This window comes from Oncorhynchus gorbuscha, linkage group LG03 (assembly GCF_021184085.1).
Source record: "Oncorhynchus gorbuscha isolate QuinsamMale2020 ecotype Even-year linkage group LG03, OgorEven_v1.0, whole genome shotgun sequence".
NCBI classification, from domain to species: domain Eukaryota; kingdom Metazoa; phylum Chordata; class Actinopteri; order Salmoniformes; family Salmonidae; genus Oncorhynchus; species Oncorhynchus gorbuscha.
Window position 1 is genome coordinate 60848852 of NC_060175.1, and position 21010 is coordinate 60869861.

The 21010-nt window shown below is 45.8% G+C and overlaps 1 protein-coding gene across 1 annotated transcript in view; it reads right to left on the reverse strand.

Moving 5' to 3' along the window:
- Nucleotides 1-21010, reverse strand: part of LOC124021219 (prickle-like protein 2) — a 142286-nt gene that overhangs the window by 2570 nt on the left and 118706 nt on the right. The window contains exons 3-8 of the mRNA XM_046336568.1: nt 19885-19998; nt 19633-19770; nt 17132-17335; nt 16476-16662; nt 14971-15125; nt 14068-14863 (exon numbers count right to left, since the gene is read on the reverse strand). Of these exons, the coding sequence (XP_046192524.1) occupies nt 14068-14863; nt 14971-15125; nt 16476-16662; nt 17132-17335; nt 19633-19770; nt 19885-19998 (1594 nt within the window). The remainder of the gene's footprint in view (nt 1-14067; nt 14864-14970; nt 15126-16475; nt 16663-17131; nt 17336-19632; nt 19771-19884; nt 19999-21010) is intronic.

Genomic DNA, 21010 nt, shown 5'->3' on the forward strand with positions numbered 1-21010 from the left:
TGGACGCATTGTATTATACACCCACTGTGCTATAATGGATACACTGAGAGCAACTGGCAGGCAAAAGAGCTGAGCGCCAAACTTGGAGATATGTAGCAGGTAACTGTCACGCCCTGGTCTTAGTATTTTGTGTTTTCTTTATTATTTTGGTCAGGCCAGGGTGTGACATGGGTTAATTATGTGGTGTGTTTTGTCTTGGGGTTTTTGTAGGTATTGGGATTGTGGTATAGTGGGGTTATCTAGAAAAGTCTATGGCTGTCTGAAGTGGTTCTCAATCAGAGGCAGGTGTTTATTGTTGTCTCTGATTGGGAACCATATTTATGGGTACCCAAAGAGGAATTGGGTACCCATATAAAACAGGATAAATTTTTGTCAAAAGTTGCTAATATATGCATATAAAACTCTAAAGCTTCTAAAACCGTTTAAATTGTGTCTCTATGTAAAGCAGAAGTCTCAGGGCATGCATTCTCCCAAAGTCTCTCTTGTCATGGAAAAAGTTGGCCCAACTTTGACGTCATCGTATACGCCTTCCCAAACAACTACCGCTCTGGGAACAGTCTGTACGTGTTCAGCGCGAAGCCTGCTTTCAATGGGGCTTCTCATTGTGAGAATCGCGCGCTCACGAGACGTTGAGCGTGCCGAAAGGTCTCGGTCACGCGAAAAAAAAAGTGTACGATTATGCGTGCTCTGCTCCGGTGAAGTCTTTTCTTCAGGATCGATTAAAAGACGTGTGTGTTTCGCTTCGTCCTCACAATTGCTGTACACCTTTATAACATGTTAAAGCTTAATTATGAACATAGTTTGACAAGTTTAATCGACATATAATATATATTTTCGACGTTTTGGTGCGCATCCACTTGAATTTTGCCTACATTTCGACCGAAATGTGGCTATTTTGAGAACCGAAAGACGCAGACTTGAAAACTAAACGCTGTTTTGGTAAGTATAATCCCTTCCAGGTCTTTTGATGGAAGAACAGCAAAGGTAAGGGAATATTTATGTGTTAATTTTGGGTTTCTGTCGACTCCAAGATAGAGGAGGCATAATGATACATTTGGAGCGCCGACTCCTAGTATAGCCTAGTAAACGCAACCTGTAACGTTAAAAATAAATGTAACACAGCGATTGCATTTAGAAGAAGTGTATCTTCCTATACATATGTAAAACATGCATATTTAGTCAAAGTTTATGATGTGTATTCCTTGTTAGCTGACGTTATCTGCTGGAGCTATTTCATTTCTCCTGTCATTTTTAGTAGCATTTTTTGAACGATGCGTCATTGTAAACAGAGATTTATGGATATATATTGCAGATTATTGAAAAAAAAAATGAATGTACTGTGTAACATGTTATATTACTGTCATCTGATGAAGATTTCAAAAGGTTAGTGAAAAGATTTTTTTTTAATCCTGCGTTTGTTGATTGCATATTTTTTCCTACTTGGCTATGCTAATGAGCTATGTCTGCGGTGGTGGTTTGACATAAATATGTGCTATGTTTTCGCTGTAAAACATTTTAGAGATCTGACTTGTTGCCTGGATTCACAACGAGTGTAGCTTTAATTCAATACCCTGCATGTGTATTTTAATGAACGTTTGAGTTTTAACTAATACTATTAGCATTTAGGGTAGCGCATTTGCATTTCCAGAGCTCTAGATGGGACGCCTGCGTGCCAGGTAGGAGCAAGAGGTTAAGAGGAGGGCGGTTTTTAGTTATTTGGAGGGTGTGGGGTTTGATGTTTGTTTTTTTACAGAGGGTTCACCTGAGGGATGGAGGGGATGTTAGTAGGTTTAAGAGGGAGTGGGACAAGGGGGAGTTGGTTTGGGGTATTGGGGGGGGGGGGATTAGTGATAGGGGGATTTTAATACAGATTTAGGAATAGGGGGGGATAGCAGTGGAGGCGCCATCACCGGGCTAATGGCTTGCCATGGTCTGGTTGATGGTGGCCTGCACACTACTCCGAAAATGGCCGGTCCTACATGGCGCAACTCCAGGGGGGTTGTGCGGAGGCTCGACTATATTTTTGTACCCAGGTCTTTGGGTAAGTTGTCTGGGCAGCTGTTGCCTGTTTTCTTTTCGGATCACGACGGGGTGCTCCTGCAGGTGGGGTCGCCAGTCTGCCTCTTTGGTAGGGGGTACTGGAAGTTAGATCGGGATGTGCTGGAGGAGCAGGCTTTTGTTGACGGGTTTTTTGGTTTCTTTTGGAGGCTTGAAGACCTCCGGTCCATGTGCGAGGGGGTGTTAGAGTGGTGGGAATTAGTTAAGGTGAGGATTAGGGATTTTATAATAGAGTATTGCAAGAGGAAAAAAAGGGAAGAGAGGAGGGAGGTGGATCGTATCCACCGGTTAATTGAACTCGAGTACGAGGCAGGCAACCTCGGCGGGTCGTTTGACCTGGAGAGATCCGCAACCCTAAAGGCGCAACTCAGGGAGTTGCAGGAGCGGAAGGCTCGAGCTTTCCTGGAGCGTGCGCATAGTGGCTTTCTAGAACACAATGAGACTTGTTCTGCTATGTTCTTTAAGTCGGTTAGGGCCAGACAGAGTAGGAAGGTAATGCATGGCGTTAGGGAAGAAAATGGTAGTATAGTTAGAGAACCAGAGGATATGGTCAGGGTGACAACTGATCATTTCCAAGGTTTATTTAAGGAAAGGTAAATAGATGTAGAGCAGGGAAATGTGTTTTTAGAACACTTGTCCAGGCGGTTGCCAGAGGACATTAGAGAAGTGATGGAGGCCCAGATCTTACTAGAAGAGGTTGAGAGCGCTCTTAGGAGGATGGGAAAAGGGAAGGTGCCTGGGATGGATGGGCTGCCGGCTGAGTTTTATCTCAAGTTTTGGGGTATACTTGGACCAGTGGTCCTCAAAGTCTTGAAGGCCATCCTTGAGACGGGGGTCCCGGGGGGATTAATGGCTGTTGGTGTGCTGTCACTTTTATATAAGAAGGGGGAAGTAACAGACCTTGGCAACTGGCGGCCGTTGACCATGCTGTGTGTAGATTACAAGCTACTTGCAAAGGTTTTAGCAGACCGGTTGCGCACAGCCCTTCCCTACGTCGTCCATGAAGATCAGACATGCGGGGTAGAGGGCCGCTCTATTAGATGGAACCTACAGTTAATCAGGGACTCCATCGCTTGGGTTGAAGATAGAGGACTGCCTTTAATGGTAGCAGTGCTAGATCAGGCGAAAGCCTTTGATCGCGTGAATAGATCATTTTTATTCAGAGTGTTAGGTCGATTAGGATTTGGGGAGAAGTTTATAGGATGGATTCGTACATTATATGTCGGAGCGGGGTGCCGAGTTAGTGTAAATAGTCACTTGGGTGATGTTTTTGACCTCTCGTCTGGGGTCAGGCAGGGGTGTCCACTCTCGGCTCTCCTCTTCGTTCTGTTCATGGAGCCTCTGGGGGCTGCCATTAGGGCAGACACAGGGGTGGAAGACTTGTTGATCCCTGGAAGTGGTGGGCTGCGTGTTAAGATGACGCAGTACGCCGACGACACTTCCTTGCTGCTGTGCAAGGACTCGTGCCTTACAAGGTCCCTTGCCATCTTTGGGGATTTCACCCGAGCGTCGGGAGCGGTTCTGAACCATGCAAAGTCTTCCGTCAAGTTTTTCGGAAGATGACGCGGTAGAACGGATGTGCCCGGGGGGTTATCTCTCTGTGAGGGGGTCCTGAGGATTCTCGGGGTCCATTTTGAGACCTCCGGCTCAGTGACGCTAAACTGGAACATGCGTATCGCAGTGGTACAGAGGAAGATAATGTGGAAGGCTAGGTATTTGTCTTTTATGGGCAAAGTCCTGGTCCTAAAGGTGGATGTGTTGCCGTCTCTTTTGTATTTGGCGTACATCTACCCATTGCCGGCTTGTCTGAGGAAGCCTCTAGTGAGGCTTGTGTTTCAGTTCATGTGGAGTGGCAGGTGCGAGTGGGTCGCCAGGGCATGCATGCTCTGTCCCATCGGGGAGGGAGGTAGGGGGGTACCACATTTCCCCCTCAAGCTGGACGCAATTTTTGTTTCCTTCTTGTTAACGGAGCTTGCTAATACACCCGTCCAGTTACCTCCTGCGGGTGTTCTTCTCGTATCAGGCGAGAAGCGTAATGGTGTGGTCTAACACGGGTCCTCGGGCGGAACAGCTGCCGTGGCACTTTGGTCATGCGGCCAAGTGGCTGCGTGCGCACCCTGAGGTTGAAGTTGCCCGAGTAGGTTTAGATCACAGGCACCTGTACGAGGAGGTCAGAAAGGCAGGAGTCCGGCGCCTGTAGTGGGCATCTCGGAAGTGGTCTGGGAGGGAGTGCAGGCGCAGGGTCTGAAAGAAAGCCTTAACAGAATCACCCACCACAACAGGACCAAGCGGCGTGGTGACAGGTAGTGGCAGCAGGAGCAACAAAGTCTGGATTATACGACTTGGGAGGAAATAGACAGGTGGGCGGTTATAGGAGTTATAGGGTTATAGGAGAATGGAGTTGGAGAGACCGGCTGGGCTAGAGTGGGCATCGAGCCAGGTAAGGTTGGGCAGGCTCGGTGCTTAAGAGCTCCAGCGCCTGCATGGTCTGGCCTATCCAGTACCACCTCCACGCACCAGCTCTCCGGTGGCAGCTCCCCGCACCAGGCTTCCTGTGCGTGTCCTCGGCCCAGTACCACCAGTGCCAGCACCACACACCAGGCCTACAGTGCGCTTCGCCTGTCCAGCGCTGTCAGAACCTTCCTCCTCTACAGTGCTGCTGGAGTCTCCTGCCTGTCCAGCACCGTCAGAGCCTTCCTCCTCTACAGTGCTGCCGGAGTCTCCCGCCTGTCTAGCGCTACAAGATCCTTCCTCCTCTCCAGCGCTGCCGGAGTCTCCCGCCTGTTTAGCGCTGCCAGAGCCTTCCTCCTCTACAGCGCTGCTGGAGTCTCCTGCCTGTTCAGCGCTGCCAGAGCTGCCAGTCTGCAAGGAGCTGCCAGTCTGCAAGGAGCTGCCAGTCTGTAAGGAGCAGCCAGAGCTACCAGTCTGCAAGGAGCTGCCAGTCTGCAGGGAGCTGCCTGAGCTGCCAGTCTGCAAGGAGCTGCCAGAGCCTTCCTCCTCTACAGTGCTGCTGCACCTTGGGGGTTGGGGGGGTGTATCTGTCACGCCCTGGTCTTGGTATTTTGTGTTTTCTTTATTATTTTGGTCAGGCCAGGGTGTGACATGGGTTAATAATGTGGTGTGTTTTGTCTTGGGGTTTTTGTAGGTATTGGGATTGTAGTATAGTGGGGTTATCTAGAAAAGTCTATGGCTGTCTGAAGTGGTTCTCAATCAGAGGCAGGTGTTTATCGTTGTCTCTGATTGGGAACCATATTTAGGCAGCCATATTCTTTGAGTGCTGTTCCTGTCTCTGTGTTAGTTTGCACCAGATAGGGCTGGTTCGGTTTTTCACGTTACGTTTATTGTTTTTGTAATGTTCGTTATCATCTTTAATAAAGATGTTTAATAATAACCACGCTGCATTTTGGTCCTCCTCTCTTTCATCGGAAGAAAGCCTTAACAGTAACTCCAATTGTAAACTACATTGCGCATGCCTGTTTGTAAAACTGCAGTGCATTTGGAAAGTGTTCAGACCCTTTGACTTTTTCCACATTTTGTTACATTACAGCCTTATTCTAAAATGGATTTCCCCTCATCAATATACACTCAATACCCCATGATGAAAAAGCACAACAGGCTTTTATAAAATTTTGCAAAAAAGAAAATCACATCACAAGTATTCAGACCCTTTACTCAGTACTTTCTTGAAGTATCTTTGGCAGCGATTACATTCTTGAGTCTACTTGGGTATGATGCTACAAGAGTGGCACACCTGTATTTCGGGATTTTCTCCCATTCTTCTCTACAGATCCTCCCAAGCTCTGTCAGGTTGGATGGGGAGCGTCACTGCCCAGCTATCGTCAGGTCTCTCGATTGAGTTCTAGTCCAGGCTCTGGCGGGGCCACTCAAGGACATTCAGAGACTTGTCCCGAAGCTACTCCTGCATTGTCTTGGCTGTTTGTTTAGGGTGGACGTCCTGTTGGAAGGTGAACCTTCTCACCAGTCTGGGGTCCTGAGCGCTCTGGAGCATGTTTTCATCAGGGATCTCTCTGTACTTTTCTCCGTTCATCTTTCACTCGATCCTGACTAGTCTCCCAGTCCCTGCTGATGAAAAATATCCCCATAGCATTATGCTGCCACCACCATGCTTCACCGTAGGGCCAGAGAATCTTGTTTCTCATGGTCAGAGAGTCTTTAGTTGCCTTTTGGCAAACTCCAAGCATGCTGTCATGTGCTTTTTACTGAAGAGTGGCTTCTGTCTGCCCACTCTACCATAAAAGCTTGCTCGGTGAAGTGCTGCAGAGATGGATGTCCTTCTGGAAGGTTCTCCCATCTCCACAGAGGAAGTCTGAAGCTCTGTCAGAGTGACCATTGAGTTTTTGGTCACTTCCCTGACCAAGGCTCTTCTCCCCCGATTACTCAGTTTGGCTGGGCGGCCAGCGCTAAGAACAGTCTTGGTGGTTCTAAACTTTTTCCATTTAAGAATGATGGCCATGGTGTTCTTGGGGACCTTTGATGATGCAGAAATGTTTTGATACTCTACCCCAGATTTGTCCTCGGCACAATCCTATCTTAGAGCTCTACGGCCAATTCCTTCGACTTCATAGCTTGGTTTTTTCTCTAACATTTAATGTCAATAGTGGGACCTTATATAGGCAGGTATGTGCCTTTCCAAATCATGTCCAACCAATAGAATTTACCACAGGTGGACTCCAATCAAGTTGTAGAAACATCTCAAGGATGATCAATGGAAATTAACTTGATAGAGGAAAATATAGTTTAGATGATCAATTATGTATACTTTAATGATTAGAACCATTCATGCTAATACTATTATGTTATGATTTGAAAAGTATGGGTTCTTAATTGTACTGTTACTGAAAATGTAAGCAGAAATTAATTATGTCTGTGTCTCCTGGGAAAGTTTTAAAGCAGAGATAAGATAGTACTTCAAACAGATAAGAATGTTTTGGTTGGATTCCATTAGCAGAGAGAAGTATATCCTTTAGGCAGGTTGGAATGTAGTTTATGAGGGGAGTGAAACTATCTCCAGGACCGAATACTACGCCATTGTAAGACTGGGAGAGGGGGTGTAACTGATGACGTCATTTTATGTCTTCTTCAGATTTAAAATGTAATGTTCTTTGTATTTTGGGTCAGTACTCATCGAGAATAAATGCTGAACTTGTTTTTTAAGACTGGTCTCTTGCTAATTCATGCAAATGATAAACTTACAACTTATCATGAATTAGAAATGAGTGCGAATTTAATTGGTTTTGGCAATAAAACATAAGGGAATTTAAAATTCCTCTATCAGAACTAGAGCTCAATTTCGAGTCATATAGCAAAGGGTCTGAATACTTATGTAAATAAGGTCTGCCTGTTAACATACACTGCTCAAAAAATAAAGGGAACACTAAAATAACACATCCTAGATCTGAATAAATGAAATATTCTTATTAAATACTTTTTTCTTTACATAGTTGAATGTGCTGACAACAAAATCGCACAAAAATTATCAATGGAAATCAAATTTATCAACCCATGGAGGTCTGGATTTGGAGTCACACTCAAAATTAAAGTGGAAAACCACACTACAGGCTGATCCAACTTTGATGTAATGTCCTTAAAACAAGTCAAAATGAGGCTCAGTAGTGTGTATGGCCTCCACGTGCTTGTATGATCTCCCTACAATGTCTGGGCATGCTCCTGATGAGGTGGCGGATGGTCTCCTGAGGGATCATCTCCCAAACCTGGACTAAAGCATGATGTCCCAGATGTGCTCAATTGGATTCAGGTCTGGGGAACGGACGGGCCAGTCCATAGCATCAATGCCTTCCGCTTGCAGGAACTGCTGACACACTCCAGCCACATGAGGTCTAGCATTGTCTTGCATTAGGAGGAACCCAGGGCCAACCGCACCAGAATATGGTCTCACAAGGGGTCTGAGGATCTCATCTCGGTACCTAATGGCAGTCAGGCTACCTCTGGCGAGCACATGGAGAGCTGTGCGGCTCCCTAAAGAAATGCCACCCCACACCATGACTGACCCACCGCCAAACCGGTCATGCTGTAGGATGTTACAGGCAGCAGAACGTTCTCCACCTGCTTTCATCTGTGAAGAGCACAGGGCACCAGTGGCGAATTTGCCAATCTTGGTGTTCTCTGGCAAATGCCAAACGTCCTGCACGGTGTTGGATGTTTGTTGAATGTCTGTGTAATGAGCACAACCCCCACCTGTGGACGTCGGGCCCTCATACCACCCTCATGGAGTCTGTTTCTGACCATTTGAGCAGACACATGCACATTTGTGGCCTGCTGGAGGTCATTTTGCAGGGCTCTGGCAGTGCTCCTCCTTGCACAAAGGCGGAGGTAGCGGTCCTGCTGATGGGTTGTTTCCCTCCTACGGCCTCCTCCACGTCTCCTGATGTACTGGCCTGTCTCCTGGTAGCGCCTCCATGCTCTGGACATTACGTGGACAGACACACAGCAAACCTTCTTTCAGCCAGGAAGCATAGGAACTGAGAAGTGGTCTGTGGTCTCTACCTTCAGAACCGCTCCTTTATTGGGGGTGTCTTGCTAATTGCCTATAATTTCCACCTGTTGTCTATTCCATTTGCACAACAGCATGTGAAATTGATTGTCAATCAGTGTTGCTTCATAAGTGGACGGTTTGATTTCACAGAAGTGTGATTGACTTGGAGTTACATTAAGTGTTCCCTTTATTTTTTTGAGCAGTGTATATATATAACCACCAACATCCAGAATAATAAAGAATGGGTACAAAACCCGTCGCGCACCAGAACAACAATGTGCACAAGCATTTACAACAAACAATACCACACGACGACATGGGGGGAACAGAGGGTTAAATACACAACACGTAATGATGGAATGAAAACCAGGTGTGTGGGAAAACAAGAAAAAACAAATGGAAAATGAAAAATGGATCGGTGATGGCTAGGAGACTGGTGACGTTGACCGCCGAACACCGCCCGGACAAGGAGAGGAACCGACTTCGGCAGAAGTCGTGACAGAGGAACTGTTGTCATTCACACTGAATATAAATAAACATACTTTGTTGAATGTCTGTGTAATGAACAGACCATGTGTCTCCTTTCCTATGTAATAGCCATATTTGGGAAACTGAACGAAAAGAACGCAAGCATGCAGGGCAAATGCAAAAACATTATTCAGATGAGTGACCATATCAGCAAAATCCGTTTGACTGTGATCCTGGCTCATTTGACATGCCCTTAAGTGAAATCAATCAGCTGATCTCACTGTCATGTGCCTGAATTCTGCAGACAATGTATTCACGGGTCACTATGGAGGAGATTTGGTTTCTGACTCAAAGGGAATACTGTGCCGTTTCCCTCCGAGCATTGCATGTAAAGGCCGTTGGTGGAAAAAGAGGAGGACCAATGCGCAGCGTGGTAAGTGTCCATATTGATAATTTATTATCATGAACACAAAATCATGAGAACGAAACAAAACAGTCCTGACGGTGAATACAAAAAACAATGAACAGAAAATAATCACCCACCACTCAAAGGTGAAACCAGGCTACCTAAGTATGGTTCTCAATCAGGGACAACGATTGACAGCTGCCTCTGATTGAGAACCATACCAGGCCAAACACAGAAATCCCAAATGATAGAAAAAAGAACATAGACTGCCCACCCCAACTCATGCCCCGACCATACTAAAACAAAGACAAAACAAAGGAACCAAGGTCAGAACGTGACAGTAACCCCCCCCCCCCCAAAGGTGCGGACTCCGCCCGCAAAACCTGAAATTAAAGGGGAGGGTCTGGGTGGGCGTCTGTCCACGGTGGCGGCTCTGGTGCGGGACGTGGACCCCACTCCACCATAGTCTTTGTCCCCCTCTCAACCCGCCTCCGTGGCCTCTTTAGAGCGGCAACCCTCACCGCCGACCTCTGACTGGGGACCCTAGCCACGGGTCCCGGATGGACGGGAGATTCCGGCAGCACCGGACAGGCGGGAGACTCCGGCAGCTCCGGAGTGAAGGGCGATTCCGGCAGCGCCGGAGAGACGGGCGATTCCGGCAGTTCCGGAGTGAAGGGCGATTCCGGCAGCACCGGAGTAACGGACGGCTCTGGCAGCTCCTGACTGACAGGTGGCTCTGGCTGCTCCTGACTGACCGGCGGCTCTGGCAGCTCCTGACTGACGGGAGACTCTGGCATCTCAGGACAGACGGGAGACTCTGGCAGCTCAGGACAGACGGGAGACTCTGGCAGCTCAGGACAGATGGGAGCACCTGTAGGGAAGAGACGGAGAGACAGCCTGGTGCGGGGGGCTGCCACCGGAGGCCTGGTGTGTGGAGGAGGCACCGGATAGACCGGACCGTGGAGGCGCACTGGAGGTCTCGAGCACAGAGCCTGTACAACCCTACCTGGCTGGATGCTCCCCGTAGCCAGGCCAGTGCGGCGAGGTAGAATAGACCACACTGGGCTGTGCTGGCGAACCGGGGACACCATGCGCAGGGCTGGTGCCATGTACCCCGGCCCGAGGAGATGCACTGGAGATCAGATGCGCTGAGCCGGCTTCATGGCACCTGGCTCAATGCCCACTCTAGCCCGGCCGATACGAGGCGCTGCTATGTAGCGCAGCGGGCTATGCCTGCACACCGGGGACACAGTGCGCCTCACGGCATAACACGGTGCCTGCCCGGTCCACCTCTCTCTATGGTAAGCACGGGGAGTTGGCTTAGGTCTCCTACCTGACTTAGCCACACTCCCCGTGTGCCCACTCCCAAGACATTTTTGGGGCTGCCTCTCGTCCCAGCCGACTCCTCATACCACCGCCTCTCGGCTTTCACTGTCTCCAGCTCTGCCTTGGGGCGGCGATATTCTCCCGGCTGTAGCCAGGGTCCCTTGCCATCTAAGATCTCCTCCCAAGTCCAGGAGTCTTGAACCCGCTGCTCCTGGGTACCACGCTGCTTGGTCCGGTGGTGGTGGGTGATTCTGTAACGGCCGTTGTTGGTGGAAGAAGAGGAGGATCAATGCACAGCGTGGTAAGTGTCCATATTGATAATTTATTATCATGAACACAAAATAACGAGAACGAAACGAAACAGTCCTGAACGGTGAATACAGAAAACACTGAACAGAAAATAATTACTCACCACTCAAAGGTGAAACCAGGCTACCTAAGTATGGTTCTCAATCAGGGACAACGATTGACAGCTCCCTCTGATTGAGAACCATACCAGGCTAAACACAGAAATCCCAAATTATAGAAAAAAGAACATAGACTGCCCACCCCAACACACGCCCTGACCATACTAAAACAAAGACAGAACAGAGGAACTAAGGTCAGAACGTGACATTGCAACTCATGGTACGCTGATTCAGTACTCTCGTCTGCATTAAAAACAAATATCGATCCAGGTTGGATGTGACAGGAGAGATGAGGTGAGCACTGTCAACCACGCCCCCTGACTTTGAGAAGCTCCGACGGACATGCATTAAGCACACCCATCTCATTAGTGCTGGTGAGATAAGAGAAATTATGTCAGACTAATTTGCAATTGACAGCCCCACATTTAAAGTACATGATGTTGAGTTCAGAAATACTGTTAGAAGGTTTTGCAATTGACTGCGTAGCCCCAATTAAAAAAGTAAACATAGGCTGTTAATTACATCATTTGTTTCACATGGTTCGGGTCACGAGAATTTTTAGACATCAAAATGGGGCCACGGGTCAAAAACGTTTGGGAACCCCTGCAATAAGGGCTTGTTTTTTAAATTAAAAAAAATACAGAAAACAAGCTATTGTTACGGGATATTCACTTAAATGTTTTTAAATACGAGTGTCACCGGATCATCCTATCTCTCGTTCAATGATGGGCATGGAGGGGTTTTTACATACATGCAAATAATAACAGTAGCTGGATAAAATTATGTACAATAGCCCACATATGTATATAAAAAATAGATGCTCCCGAACTTGATCTTTTAAGAAAGCTTTGGTAATTAAGATTTATTTCAAAGCAGTCACATGAGCCAAACCTTTTATGATAGTCTTCTCAGCAAACCGGGAACATTCCCAGAACATTAGCTAAGATTCCCAATACGTTCTAGTTCTAGTTTTATCTAACATTAGGATGATAACATCCTAAAAACATTTTTTAAAGGAAATATCATTGGTATGTTCTCCTAACATTCACTAAAATGTTGTGCACAACATCTGTAACAACCACCACAGAACATTCCCCAAACATTCTCAGTAGGTTTCCAAGTAATGTAATAACACAATGGACCTGTAATGTTTTCCCAGCAAACCAGAATTGGTTCTGTGAAAGTTCCCAGAACATTTGATAGGTCGTGGCAAATGTTTTCATGACACACAAACTGTCCAGCCGTACTGATGATTATAGAATGTTTGCATAAAGCATTCGCCAGATGTTGCAAGAATGTTCCTAGAACACATTTAATTTGTTATTTTTTTAACCTATTTTTTCTCCCCAATATCGTGGTATCCAATTGTTAGTTACAGTCTTGTCTCATCCTTGCAACTCCCGTATGGAATCGTGAGAGGGGAAGGTCAAGAGCCGTGTGTCCTCCGAAACACAACCCACCCAAGCCGCCCTGCTTCTTCACACAATGCCCGCTTAACCCAGAAGCCAGCCGCATCAATGTGTCGGAGGAAACACTGTACACCTGGCGACCGTGTCTGCGATACAGTGCCTAAGACCACTGCGCCACTCGGGAGGCCCAATTTGTTCTTTAACTTCTTGGATATAGGGGGCGCTATTTTAATTTTTGGATGAAAAACGTTCCCGTTTTAAACAAGATATTTTGTCACGAAAAGATGCTCGACTATGCATATAATTGACAGCTTTGGAAAGAAAACACTCTGACGTTTCCAAAACTGCAAAGATATTGTCTGTGAGTGCCACAGAACTGATGTTACAGGCGAAACCCAGATAAAGATCCAATCAGGAAGTGCCACATTTTTTGAAACGGCCTCATGCCAATGACTCCTTATATGGCTGTGGAGGAGCTAGGAGTCAGCTTACGTTTTTCACATTTTCCCCAAGGTGTCTGCAGCCTTGTGACGTCTTGTCAGGCATTTCCATTGGAGAATGGCTGTAAGAGACCATATAGGGCGAGTGGACGCATGGTGTCTCCCGGAGAAAACGTTGCGTAAAATACTGAGGTAGCCATTTTTCCAATAGTTTCTTATGAGAAACCAACTGTCTCCACGGATATATTATTGAATACATATGTTAAAAAAAGCTTTGAGGATGGATCCTAAACAACGTTTGTCGTGTTTCTGTTGATATTATGGAGCAAACTTTGAAAAAAGTTTGGCGTTATAGTTGAAGTATTTTCGGTCGATTTCTCGCCTCCAAAAATATTATTTTTAGAAAAAAGGGACATTTGCTATCTAACTGGGAGTCTACTGAGTGAAAGCATCTGAAGTTCTTCAAAGGTAAATTATTTAATTTGGTTGCTTTTCTTATTTTTGTGAAAATGTTGCCTGCTGCCAGCACAGCCTAGCATAGCATTATGCCATGCTAAACACAAATGCTTGTCTAGCGTTGGCTGTAACGCATATTTTGAAAATCTGAGATGATAGTGTTGTTAACAAAAGGCTAAGCTTGTGTTTCAATATATTTATTTAATTTCATTTGCGATTTTCATGAATAGGAAATGTTGTGTTATGGTAATGCACTTGAGGCTATGATTACGCTCCCGGATACGGGATTGCTCGTCGCTAGAGGTTAAACATTGCCAGAAAGTTTCATTAGATCGTGGGGACCAGCGTTACCTGAAATGTTTTAAGGCTACACCCCAAATATTCCCAAACCTCCCACCTCAGCGCAAGCTAGGTCATTTACCAATCCTGATGCTAGGGTTTGAAAACAGAAGAGCACCGGCTTTAACAGGTCGAAATTGCAAAACGAGCATGCATTTGACAATTGTGCTGGCTTAACACCCGCCGTAAATAAAGCCCCTTGTCTACAATGTATCTTCTAAACTCAGTTGAGAGGGTACAGTACCTGTAGCATTGGACAGGGCCAGAGACTCCATAGATCCTCGGGGGGTCTGTTCCAGAGGGGTGAGGGGCTCTGTGAAGCTCATGCCATTGCTCATTGCTTTCCTGGTCCTAGTCAGGGGGGGCCTGCTGTCCCTCTGGAAGCCATGCATGCTGATGTTCCTCTTGTCCGAGAAGCCCTGGCCTTGGCTGGACACCTCGTTGAAGCTCATCTGGGTCCTCAGCTTGGGTGGGCGGAACTCGTCTTGGCTGTGGTGGATCCAGTTGTCCTGGAAGGATTGACCCCTCAGTGCCGCCATGGGCGTTCGCCTCGTGTTGCCCTGCACTTTAGCTCTGGACTCAGGCCTTTTTCCTGGGTTGACAGGGCTCTGGGCTGGGGGCAGGGGGTTGTGGGAGCTGGGGCTGTAGCCTTTCCTGGGGTTACACAGGCCCAGGAGCAGGGAATTGGGGGTTGGAGAGGCATCCTGCTGGGAGCACTCATTGGCTGTCTCATAGGCTGGGGGGTAAGGTTCATCCCGGCTCATCCACACTTGGTTGAGACTAGGGGTGCGGCTGGGGGCGTGACTGGGTGTGCGGCTGGGTGTTCGACTGGGTGTCTGGCTAGAGCCAAGGCTCAGACGGTCCATTTGGATAGACAGCGGGTCCACCTCAACAGATAGACGATCAGTCATGGGTGCTGGCTGGCGACGCTCCTGCTCGGCATTTCGGCGCTCTGGTTTTAGAATCTTGATGCTGTGGTGAGACTCACGGGAGCGGGCACTCTGGAAGGCCGAGTCAGATGAGTCTGACTCGTCTGGGTCCTGATTGATGGAATTTATAGAATTTATAACATATAATTGAAATACATACAAAACACACATACTATACAATGGTCAACTGAACATTCAGTCAAGTGGTGGTTGTTCACCTGTCCGGTGCTGCAGGAGCGTGAGCAGTAGATCTGTCCCTGTTTGGGCAGGAAGGGGCGCCCCAGGAGGGAACGCTTACAGCGGGCACAGCAGAAACACTCCTCTGTGGCGTGCCAATGCTGCCCGTCATATGTCATCTGGCCCTGGTCAATGCCTAGGGAAAGGATTAGATCTTGTCATTATGTAACAGTGTTGCTTCCATCCCTCTCCTCGCCCCTACCTGGGCTTGAACCAGGGACCCTCTGCACACGTCAACAACCCACAAATCATCATTACCTATCGCTCCACAAAAGCCGCAAGGTACTTCAAGGTCTCAGATCGAGTAACTTCACAGATTGAAATGTTGCTAGCGTGCGCCCCGCTAGCTAGCGAGCCATTTCACACCGGTTACAATTAGAATTTGAAATAATACTACTACTTACTACTAATAAGGTGTCAGTGTTGGGATATCACATACTGAGTCTAATAAACCCATTATCTACAGTGAGACTGTATCACTCCTCAGTAAGCCAACAGCTAATCTGTAAAATATGAGCCTGCAAAATATTTTAATGATATTTACTGGATGAAGAAAATAAGTACAGTACAAACTGATATTGTGATTTTCCCCAAAACTGGGATTATGCGGTCTATATAATAATTTAAAAATACATTTATAGAAAGCCCTTCTCCTAAACCAAGGGAACTGATAATATTTCACATGGTCCATCTGGACACAACATGGCATCCTCTGGGTCTGAATGGCTCATAGCTTCCCCCTGTCTAACTGGATTCTGGGCAACAGATAATAACCACCTTCATTTCCCTAGCCAGTCATGTCTTAGCACAGCTGAATGATGCACATGGCTCTGAGTGTTCTGTTCTGCTATCGAGTGACAGCTGCTTTCCAAATGACTTCTACTGTAAATTGGTATGTAATGTTTTCTATTATAAGCTTTAGTCATGAATGCTTGAAGCTATGGATTTCTATCTCAGATTTTATGACTATTCTCTCTTAACGACTACAGGGTCCTTGAATGACGCCATTGTGTTTTGTCACACAAAAAAACATGTCAATAATGAAATGAGTTGAGACATGGAGAGATGGCGGTAATGACACAGAGAAAGACAAAGTGAGTTTTATAGTGTGTGGGAACAACACAGTCAAAGAGAGAGGCTGAAAGACAGGGGGGAATGTACATGTAAAGAGAACAGGGGCAAAGAAAGGGTGAAACATAGAGCAAGGGAAGAAATGCTATAAAGAAAAACGGGGATTGATATAAAGTTACCAAGAGAGACTGAGTGGGCTGGCAGGAGATTAACAACAATGGAGAGAGTGGCAGAGACAGAGGGAAAGACAGAAAAACAGGAAAAGGATGCAGGTGCGTTTTGAAGAATAGAATCTTTCAAAGATATATCTATTTCCATGTCTAAACGTACAATCTGATAATAATCTATAGAAAGAAAGAGAAGAGTGCAGTAAGCATGTATAAATCGTGTTTAGGAAACATCTAGAACCATGTACCTATGTGTTCACCGCAGGCGTCACAGTACTCTGCATACAGGGACTCGAAGCAGTGGCAGCAGTGTGGACGTCCATCCTTCATGATGTAGCGCTGGCCGCCCAGCGGAGCCTCACACTCATAGCAGCAGAAGTGCTTCATGTGCCAGTGCCTGCCTTCTGCCTCTGTGCACTCATCAGCAAAAATAATCTAAAAAAGAGAGTGAGAGAGAGTGACAGGCAGACAGAGAGAGAGCAAAGATAATCATCAGCAAAATCATCTAAAGCTATTAGAGAGACACCAAGCTCATCAGCAAAGACAATGAAATATAATATGCAGGAGAGACAGAGAACAGACTGTCAAACCATAGAACACCAGAGTGGGAGAGAGATAGACACCAAGCGGTGACAGATTCTGGGCTTGCACGCATCTTAGCAGCAGAAATAAGACTCAGTCAAATGGAGCAAAACCTCTGCAGAGCTGGATAACTGAGATGTGGAAGGACGGATGAGATCCCTCAACACTCTTTACCCTGTAAAACCCAATCTCACCCTTCTGAGCTCCAGCTCCAGTTCCTCCCAACTTCCCACCACCTTAAACCCCATCTCAACCTTCTGAGCTCCAGCTAACCCAGCCAACCCTCCCACCACCCCTGCCCTCTAAGCCCAGCCGGGCTCACCTCATCGCAGGCACAGCAGCGGGGTTTGAGCATCTCTGAATGGTGCCGGCCGCAGTATATCTTCCCTTCCTGGTGAAAGTAGATGAGGTCCACCAGGAGCTCCTCACACATGCTGCACACAAAGCAGTGAGGGTGCCACACCAGGCCGTGGCCTGCCCGTGACGCAAACACCACAATGTCCCCTCCATTTATCTGGCCCCCACACTGAGAGAGAGAGAGCGAGAAAGGGAGGGGAGGCAGGGAAGACAGGGAGAGGGAGTGATAGATAAATAGATGAAAAGAGAGAGAAAGAGAGTCAAAGAAAGGAATTGACCAAGGGGAAGGGGGAGCAAGACGCCAGTTACATGATATAAATAATCCAATCTTTTTAAATGTGCATGACCTAATCACAAAAGGGCTTCTATGGCTAATCCTTCTGATTAGACATCAAACAGAATACCAAGGCAAGCTGATTATTTTCAAATATTTGATTTGCTTTGGCAAAGATTTTATCCCATTTGCACTGTCCCCTAGTGCAGTGGGTCCCAAACTTTTTATAGCCCCGTACCCCTTCAAACATTCATCCTCCAGCTGCGTACCCCCTCTAGCACCAGGGTCAGTACACTTTCAAATGTTGTTTTTTGCCATCTTAATTCTGCCAAATAAATTCATTAAAAATTCTACAATATGATTCTCTGGATTTTTTTTCTCATTTTGTCTGTCATAGTTGAAGTGTACCTATGATGAAAATTACAGGCCTCTCATCTTTTTAAGTGGGAGAACTTGCACAATTGGTGGCTGACTAAATACTTTTTTGCCCCACTGTAAATGCAAACCTTATTTGTTCATCAAAAATTGTGAATAACTAACCACAGGTTAATGAGAACGGTATGTTAGAAAGGATGCATATACAGTTGAAGTCGGAAGTTTACATACACCTTAGCCAAATATATTTAAATTCTTAACAATTCCTGACATTTAATCCTAGTAAAAATTCCCTGTCTTAGGTCAGTTATGATCACCACTTTATTTTAAGAATGTGAAATGTCAGAATAATAGTGGAGAGAACGATTTATTTCAGCTTTTATTTATTTCATCACATTCACAGTGGGTCAGAAGTTTACATACACTCAATTAGTATTTGGTAGCATTGCCTTAAAATTGCGTAACTTGGGTCAAATGTTTCAGGATGAACCAAATTTGCGGAGGTCTATAATTTTTTTCTGAGGTCTTGGCTGATTTTTTGGGATTTTCCCATGATGTCAAGCAAAGAAGCACTGAGTTTGAAGGCAGGCCTTGAAATACATCCACAGGTACACCTCCAATTTACAAAAATTATGTCAATTAGCCTATCAGAAGCTTCTAAAGCCATGACATAATTGTCTGGAATTTTCCAAGCTGTTTAAAGGCACAGTCAACTTAGTGTATGTAAACTTCTGACTCACTGGAATTGTGATTTGCAAGAGTTTCTTTGCAACTCTGCCTAGTAGGCCAGCATCCAGGAGTCGCCTCTTCACTATTGACATTGAGACTGGTGTTTTGCAGATACTATTTAATGAAGCTGCCAGTTGAGGACTTGTGAGTCGTCTGTTTCTCAAACTAGACACTCTAATGTACTTGTCCTCTTGCTCAGTTGTGCACCGGGGCCTCCCACTCCTCTTTCTATTCACTCCTCTTTCGTTTCCAGCTACATTAGTCATTTACATTAACAATTTTCTACACTGTATTTCTGATCAATATGATGTTATTTTGATGGACTAAAAATGTGCTTTTCTTTAAAAAACAAGGACATTTCTAAGTGATCCCAAACTTTTGAACGGTAGTGTAAGTGAACCCCAAATCAATGTATTTCTCATGATATTTGTGCCTCTTCGATGGTCAAATGTCTCTGTCTGTTGTTCTGTGCTTTCCCGGGTATGGGGGCAGCAGTTCTTCGGCTGCATCAGAGTCACAACCGTCAGTGTCTATGCTAGCTGGGCTAACAACAAATGTAGAATTACTGATGCTAGCATTGGATGTGTTCGTGGAAGCAGAACAACTTAGCAGTACTACTAGTAGAGCTGGTATGTGTCTCTATGGATGCAGGCCTTACTTATTTTTTAACGATTGATCCATTTTCCAGCAAGTGCAATGAGCAGCAGCTGTGAGAGAGTAACGGTTAATGTGATTGGATGTTAATTATTTGAGTAGGCTACCTGTATTTGACATTGTGTTGCTATTTCGCTGAACACTAGATGGTTAAATTTTATTTTTGGCAGTGAAACGAAACCTCACCCAAATGTATAGCCCCGTTGGAAAATCTAAATGGACTGTTTGAAAATTTAAAGAATTCTTATTGTTATATATTTTTTAAAATGGTTATTGTATATGTGAATCACATTTTTATTTGGTGTACCCCCGACAGCATTGGGCGTACCCCCGTACCCCAGTTTGGGAATACCTGATCTAGTGGAACCCCCTATGTGTCTGCTCTTTGTGCTGTAGGATTTCTGTGATGATTGTTTTGTGTCAGCAGTGTGTACCTGTTCACAGATGGCCCCACTGATGGACAGTGGGAAAGGGCGGACATTGCCTCGGCCCAGGTTGTCCCTTTTCCTCTGGTTACTGAAGAGCTTGAGCTCCCTCTTCTCCTCGTCGTCCAGCGCGTTACAGTACCGGACCTGACAACCGGATCAACATACTCCATCATCATCATTATCAAACACATCATCCATACCTGCGTGAATGTGTCAATAGTCACTAGACACAGTGTATCAGGTAAACTAGTGTGTCACCTCGTTGTCGTGCGGGGGCAGCTGGTGAATCAGCTGTTTGATGCGGTGCTTCTCTCCTGGGCTGTTCACATACGGCACCCTGTCCTCAGGTAGAGAACTGTAGTACTGATGCACCTGACAGGGACACAAACCATAGATGAGTGATTTGATTTGAGTGGCTAGTGTGGTCATCCCTTCCTGAAGTAAGACATGTGCATCCCTGTCATTATCTCTGTCGCCGACCCCAACCGGCCCCATGAGAACAAGGTTGGATGGAAGAGGAAAACAGAATTGGTTTCTAATGGTCAAATGTCTGTCAATTGAACGCATACCTTGAGTTTTAAAGAGCCCTCCCAGATTAACCTGAAAGCTGCTGTTTCTAATGAATTGATGATGCGCTTCATATTCTGCTGTGTTGGTTATTGGTCTGTCTTCCATCAGCCTTATTCTTGAGAACAATGGCTGGAACCATGAGCGTTTGGGACAAAGGATCCTGTGGCACTGCAGCAGATGCAGCCATGGAGAGCAATGTTCTCTTTCAATAGCTGACTGATCAAATTAAATGCGCCGAATACAACAAGTGTAGACTTTACCGTGAAATGCTTACTTGCAAAGCCCTTAACCAACAGTGCAGTTCAAGAACAGTTAAGAAAACATACTTTTAAAAAAATTAAAAGTAACACAATAACATAACAATAGCGATGCTCGGGGGTACCGGTACCGAGTCAGTGTGCGGGGGTAGGTACAGGTTAGAGATAGCTGGTTGACAGAATGCCAAGCGTGTGCAAAGCTGTCATCAAGCCAAAGGGTGGCTACATTGAAGAATCTAAAATCTAAAATATATTTTGATTTGTTTATTAATATTTTTTTGTTTTTTACATGATTCCATATGTGTTATTTCATAGTTTTGATGTCTTCACTATTATTCTACAATGTAGAAAATAAAGAAAAATAAAGAAAACCCCTTTGAATGAGTAGGTGTGTCCAAACATTTGGCTGGTACTGTATCTATGGTATCTGTGACTTTACTGTAGGCGACAATCAAAGTAATTTCAGGCATTCAGTTAAACTTGTTGAGCTAAAGTCACGTGATGAAATGGAGGGGAAACGCTTCAGGTAATTATTCTCCAAGAACACAATGATCTTG